General features: G+C 51.1%; 1 protein-coding gene across 1 annotated transcript; it reads left to right on the forward strand.

The window, feature by feature from the left end:
- The first annotated feature begins 1,509 nt into the window (after positions 1–1,509).
- LOC137846921 (olfactory receptor 14C36-like) lies at positions 1,510–2,205 on the forward strand. The gene has a single exon (XM_068665027.1). The coding sequence runs from the start codon at positions 1,510–1,512 to the stop codon at positions 2,203–2,205; it is 696 nt and encodes a 231-aa protein (XP_068521128.1).
- The last annotated feature ends 4,973 nt before the right edge of the window (positions 2,206–7,178 follow it).

Raw genomic sequence — 7,178 nt, forward strand, 5'->3', positions numbered from 1 at the left:
CTGCAGCACAGGAGGGTCTGCTGAGTGTCCGTCTGTCCCTCCCTGGCCTTGCCTCCCCTGGCAGCAGCATGCTGGCATTCCTCCTGGCTTCTCCAGCTGGCAGTGCTGCTGCTGGTCTTGTTCCCAGGCTGGCTGGGGATGGGGGTTTCACATGCCCATGAAGTGAGCCTTCGGTGTGTTTGGGGGAAGGGGAGTATGGGGACAGGGTGAGGGGTGTGGAGATGTGCACTTTGAGCCTGGATTCCTCTGCTCTCAGCAGTGTTCAGGTTCCTTTCAGATGAACTACTGAGTCCAACTTTCCTGCAGCTCTCACAGGGCGGCTGAGACCAGAACTGATGAACAGATTGTCTGTTTTCACTAAAGGACACTCTGCAATATAGGGACAGTCCCTTTTTCTCTGAGCAGACACAAAGTTTCCCTTCAAGTGCAGGGGGAATGCCCAGAATCTCTGTTTTAGAAAAACTCAGCAGTGTCCAGGTTCTGTAGGCACTGGAACAGGCACCACAGGGAAGTGGTCACAGCACTAATGCTGTCAAAATTCAAACATTTGGACAACCCCCTCAGGCATATAGACTGATTTTTGGGTGGTCATGTACAGATTCAGGGGTGGGATCTGATGATCCTTGTGCAACCCTTCCATGTCAGCATGTTCTATGATTCTATGACTCCAGGAACATAGGAGGAGAATTGTCCTGTAGCTCAAAGACCGGCCAACACAGGGCAGCAGAGACCAGAACTGATGGACTGACTGCCTCTCCTCTCTGAAGGGCACTCTGCTCTAAAGTGCAGTATCTGTGATTCTGAAGATCTACAAGGTTTCACTTGGAGTGCAGCTGAATGCCCAGGATTTATGCCTTAGAAGGACTCCTCAGATGTGGTGGAGCAGCTGAACAAAGATTACAAATCAAACAAACAAATAAAATAATAAATACATAAATCTCCACGTGTCTGCTCTGTGATGAACTTTGAGCAAAACTGGGGAAATCTGATATGAACTGAAGTGAATATGACTGCCCCATGTTCCTACCATGTTGCTACCTTGAGCTGTAGTGCAGGACTGATTCTTCCATTGCCCACAGAAGAGCACTCTTCTCCTAGAGAGACTCAGTATCAGCTGGAAGTCATTAAAGGGACCTTCAAAATAACTGCCTGCAAGTGGAAAATCTTTTTGATGGTTTTAAAAAATTGAATTTTCCTATGATATGTCCACTGTACATTATTACTATTCTTTCTCTTTGTGCAGGACCACTTCACAGAAATAACGGATGTCCAACAACAGCTCTGTGAGTGAGTTCCTCCTGCTGGCATTTGCAGACACACGTGAGCTGCAGCTCCTGCACTTCGCGCTCTTCCTGGGCATCTACCTGGCTGCCCTCCTGGGCAACGGCCTCATCCTCAGCGCCGTAGCCTGCCACCACCGCCTCCACACCCCCATGTACTTCTTCCTCCTCAACCTCGCCCTCCTCGACCTGGGCTGCATCTCCACCACTCTGCCCAAAGCCATGGCCAATGCCCTCTGGGACACCAGGGCCATCTCCTATCAAGGATGTGCTGCCCAACTCTCTCTTTGCTTTCTTGGTTGTAGCTGAGTATTACCTTCTCACAGTCATGTCGTACGACCGCTATGTTGCCATCTGCAAGCCCCTGCACTATGGGAGCCTCCTGGGCAGCAGAGCTTGTGCCCAGATGGCAGCAGCTGCCTGGGGCAGTGGCCTTCTCAATGCTGTCCTGCACACGGCCAGCACACTTTCCCTGCCCCTCTGCCACGGCAATGCTGTGGACCAGTTCTTCTGTGAAATCCCCCACATCCTCAAGCTTTCCTGCTCAAATTCCTATCTCAGAGAAGTTTGGGCAATTCTGTTTAGCTTATTTTTAGCATTTGGTTGCTTTGTTTTCATTGTGGCGTCCTATGTTCAGATATTCAGGGCAGTGCTGACGATTCCCTCTGAGCAGGGCCGGCACAAAGCCTTCTCCACGTGCCTCCCTCACCTGATTGTCACCTCCCTGATGATCAGCACTTCCATCTTTGCCTACCTGAAGCCCCCCTCCATTTCCTCCCCATCCCTGGACCTGGTGGTCACAGTTCTGTACAGCGTGGTTCCTCCAGTAGCAAACCCTCTCATCTATAGCTTGAAGAACCGGGAACTAAGGGATTCCATCAGGACTCTACTTGAATACACATATCTTCAGCAAATTCACCTATAATACTATGCCCAATATTAGAAATCCCAGCTCTTCTCAGAAAGAAAATAATATGATGTCTTCTATTATTAAATATCTGTTTTATTATTTTCTTTCATTATTTCACATTTGATTAAATATTATTCCTAGCCCCCTAGAAGTCTATTATTTTTCTGTAGAAGATGGCTTCATGTGTAGATAAACCTGATAAGAAAGCCATTAGAAATTCATTGGTGGGAGCTGCCATCTCTTCCCATCTCCTCTGGAGCTGGGGGAGCAGCCCCAGCACACAGGAGGGGCTCAGGGCCAAGAGCCCAGCTGACACATGCAGGAGCAGCCCCGGTGTCCCTCGGGGCTGCCCCTCCCTGCCCGCTGGGCTCCGCCTCTCTGCTGCCTTCAGGTCGGGGCTGCTGCTTCCCTGGAGCCATGGCCATGGCCAGCAGCAGGACGTGAACCTTTTCCCTGCTGCTCTCTTTTGGCTTCTGCATTGTGGTTTTTGTATCCGTGTAAGCCCTGATATCTTGTGTACCTTGGTGACAGTGCTGTCGTCTCTGCAGTGACATCCCTGTGCTTGCAGGAAGCAGCAGGCACTGTGCTGGGTGGATGGAGAAGTGTCCACCTTGCATGTGTGCCTCAGCCTGGGAGCAGGGTCCTGCCCACGGTGCGGGATGGCTGGTCTGTGCTTAGCCATGCCCTAGGAGATGACCTTGCTCTCTTCCTCCCCACACGGGTCAGGCCCTCAGCAAACACCCCTGAGCCTGGAGATGCACCAACCTGCTGCAGTGAGGTGCCACTACTGCAGGGGAAGAAGGGAGGGTTGGAGAGACACATGGGGCCTGAGGGCAGTAGCGGTGTGGCCTGGGGAAGTGATTGCCTGGGAAAAGTTACCCTGGGGCCATAGAAGCCATTCTGGAAAGAAAACTTGTAGGCAGGAACCACGCTTTTGTGGCACTGCAGAGCTGCTGGGTACATTGTGCAGGGTGCTCTGACGGACTTGTGTGTCCTTTTCCATCATGTCTTAAGTGATGCTTTTCTCAGGAATAGAGTAGCCAACAGAGCACTGACAGATAGTCTAAGATCATGAAAGGCCACATAAGCATGCCCCTAAAAAGGTAACTGATATGGGGAAATCAGGAGAAGACTGGCCAGGAGAAATGTGAGACTGAGAAGAGGGAATAGGGGCTTGGCCAGCCAAAATTAAGGATGTTGTAAGAGGGTTCAGGTTATGCTGATGCAGCTGTAACTGTGACTTAAAATGGTCATACAAGGCTATTCCCCAGCTTCAACCTGTAAACTTATTTCCTAAACCTAAATGCTACTCAGCACCCTGACAAGAATCCACTACTCTAATGAGTGACCTCAACGTACCCCTAGAAGACAAAACTCAGCCCATAGTCACTTCCCCTAGCTCTTACTCTCTTAATCACTCTGATCTCTGCCCTTAATACTAGCATTATAATGGTCTATTTAACACTAGAAAACTGCTTAAGAGACCTAAACCAAACCCTAACTCCAAATAAATGTGAGGGGCCATGGATCTGATCGGCTTGTGGGCCAAAAGGAGGAGATGGGTGGGAATGCTCTGAGGAGTTCAGCTCTGCCTCAGCATCTCCTGCCCCAGCATGAGGAATGTGACTGTGGCAGGGACTGTGAGGTCACTTGTGTCTATAGGTGGCAGGTCACCTTGACTCCGTGGGCTCTGCACTTTTGGGCTGACATCTGGCAGTGGCCCTGCTAGGCCAGCAGAAGGCACCTGCTTGGCATGCTGACTGGGGGATCCCCTCTGCCTCCAGACCCAGGAGGACCCAGGCAGAAAGAAGGCCCCAACATGGGTTGTCCTGTCCCTTCTGCTTGAGTCCATGACTGCACAGCAGGAGGCACAAGGCTTGGCTGTGTCTAGCCAAGAAGCTGCAAGGCCAGCAGCAGGCCCCTGGCTTGGAAGCTGCTGCTGAGGTGACTTGTGTCTGCTTGGCTGAGAGGCCGCAAGGAGCCTGCTGGGTTGGGATGCCTACTTCAGGAGTGGTTTCCACCCTGATGGAGCTTTCTTTGGCAGTAGGAAAGAGCAGAAGATAAAACTTCCACACAGTGCACCTTGGAAGTTAAGCATTGGCCACCAGGAGGAAGAAATGTCCCTCAAAGAATTTTGCTGCGGTGCCAGAGGTCACCCTCTGATCAGACCATGGCTTTGTGTTTCAAGGAACATCTGGTGAGGGCTGACGAGACATCAGTGAAAGCAAGGCATGAAAGCAAGATGGTGAACTGAGATGGATGTCTGCAGACTTCAAGGAAATAGGTCAGACTGTGGCACATGATAGGAAAGCCTGCAGAGGGGAAGACAGAGGGTACTGGTAGAAATGGTAGGCCCAACAGCCCTGAAATTTCTGTCCTCTTGGCTAGAGCTTAAGAAGAAAGGTGTTTTATTCATTGTGATGAGGTCTCATCGATTCCTTGCAACCCTGTGCAGCACCTTGGAGGTGTGACACCAGTTTTGTTCTCATGGCATCACACTGCCCACCACATCCCACAGACCCCAGGAAAAGCCTTGAGCCAGACGTGGGGGTGCAGGGTCTCCTCTCACAGTTCTAGGGGTCAGGCATTTGCTCTTCTTCTTCACTAAAACAAACCAAAATTTTTCTCAGCACAGTGCTTTGCCTGTCTGTAACCATGGCCTCCAATTAGCTGCCCTAACAAGCCCTGGGGAGGCTTTGTTACTAACAGCCCTCAGTGGGGCCCATTAATACTCCAAGTCACTTCAACTTCTCCTTCTGACTTTACTTTCTCTAGCAGTTGCATCGTTCTCCTCTCAGTACCTGAGCTTCATAGACTCAGCACCAAAATACACCATGGAACTCATTAAAATGCAGAAATATCTAATATCTCTTCCATAGTTGTCTTCAAGCCTTCACGCCTTGTGCAGCTAATTGCAGAGCTTGCAAGATGTAATTAAGGAAGAAGATTTCAAAGAGCAACCAATAAATAGATTTTCTTGTTTCAAAGGCTGAATTTTTCTGCATTTCTGTTTTGAACATCATTCTCCTATTGCTATTCATCCAGAGTGACTTCTTTAGATACCTTCATTGGGAGGAAGAGCAGAGTGTGCTGGTCTGACACCTCCACTGCCAACATTAGTCTTTGTCCCTGTAACTGCAGCCCAGCCCAGCACATGAAACCCTTTCTAAGATAAGTCAGGGGTGTGTTCAGAAAATAATAAAATAAAATAAAATAAAATAAAATAAAATAAAATAAAATAAAATAAAATAAAATAAAATAAAATAAAATAAAATAAATAAAATAAGATTGAAATGACCATTGGATCCTGAGAAATTCAGCCTGAATCTTAGTAGACACCTGGACATCCATGGACTCTCTTGGATCGTCTGTGGAAAACTCAAGGTGAAATATGAAGAAAATATATCTTTACTGGCTGTAGCTGTACCCATGAGCTTGGCCTCTTTTGGGAAATTGTCCACTTCCAGCCACGGAAACCTAAATTGAGTAATGTGAAAAGACCTGCCCAGTCAGAATAGGGCAAAGTCCTACTTGCTGTGCTATAGATGCAGAAGGCAAAAAGAATTGCATTGTGCCTGACACTACTCTGGGACGTGTCACCCAGGTCAGGCAACTTTACCTTAGTGCTGACAAGTCCATCACTAAACCACGCTCCCAAGCTCTACATCTACACCTTGGCTCTCCAGTCAAGGACCCAGCTCATGGATGGCAATCAGGGAGTCTCGGTTAGCGTGACGCTGCCTCAGGTCCTCCACCATGGTAGCCATTGGCACCTGCTGTTCTTCAGCCCTCAGCAAACCCCCAACAGAAGGATTCTATGGAAGGCCAAGCAAGATAGACAACTGTTTCATGTCCTTTGTCTCCAAGGCAGCTATGCCAAAGCCCCACCGTTGGTGCCCTCTTGGAACTCTGAATTCCCTCTCCTGAAGCAGTCTATGCCAAGGATGCACATAGCCTCTGGGCCAGACCCAATGGGGTGCTTTTGCCATTCCTTCCCAGTTCAACTCACTTCAGTCTCCAGTACAGTTAACTGTTGGGATCCCCCTGTCACTCCAGAAATAAAGGTGGGTTCTACTTCTTTCTAGCTTGATGGCGTTAGGGTACACTGTGCACCGGTGTCCAGTAGAGCCTGATACATTTGTGGGTATGATGTGCTGGGCCATTAAATATACCCAGTCCAGTAAACTCGATTGTCCCTTTCCTCCCTGCCTCCCCCTGGCTTGAAGCAGGACCCTTCTAGTCCTGCTCATAGTATTCATTACTGTGTCTGGTAGATGGCCCAATGGAAAAACGTGCTGCCATAGCACAGTAATCCCATGGGGCAGGGGAATGGAGCCGACAGCCAAGGGACACATTTGGGTGTGGAAGGTGGGGCCCAGCAGAGACAAGGAGTCAAGGCAGTGGGGTGGGGGAGGCCAGCAGAAGCAGCCCAAGGGGTGGTGCTGCTAGTGAGGACAGGTTTGTGGCAGCAGCCTGAGTGGGCAGCAGCTGTGTGCAGGCGAGGGGAGGCCAGGAAGCGCATGGCAAGAGCGCTGCTGCCAGCAGAGCCAAGGCCGGGGCCGAGCCCAAGGGCAAAGGCAGGCCCAGGGCAGGGGGCTGCAAGGGCCATGCTGAGCTCCCTGCCCCTGCAGCAGCCGCCCTGGCCCTCGGCCTCCTCTCCCCTGCCCCTGCAGCTCTGGGCTCCCTTCGCACAGCCCTGGCTCTGCAGCACCAAGCCCTGCTGGGAGCCCTCCCCTGCATGCTGCCACCGCTCCCTGATGCTGCTGTTGCCCTCTGCCGGGCACTGCCCAGCCCAGCCCAGCCCCTGCCCACCTCTCCCCACCTCCCTGCCCTCTCCCCAGCCCAGCAGCCCAGGCTGTACTGGCCCCAGGGCAGTGCCCTCTACAGGCTGCTGCAGGGCTCTGGGCACGGCCACCACAGCCCCAGCCCCTTGCAAGGCACAGCAGCTGCTGGCACAAAGGCAGCTCTGGGCCTCCCCTGCAGCCCCC

Source organism: Anas acuta, chromosome W (genome assembly GCF_963932015.1).
Source record: "Anas acuta chromosome W, bAnaAcu1.1, whole genome shotgun sequence".
Taxonomy (NCBI): domain Eukaryota; kingdom Metazoa; phylum Chordata; class Aves; order Anseriformes; family Anatidae; genus Anas; species Anas acuta.

Bases quoted from the DNA above. Each gene is read 5' to 3' on its own strand.
- LOC137846921 (XM_068665027.1), top strand. From the start codon at position 1,510: ATGCCCTCTGGGACACCAGGGCCATCTCCTATCAAGGATGTGCTGCCC.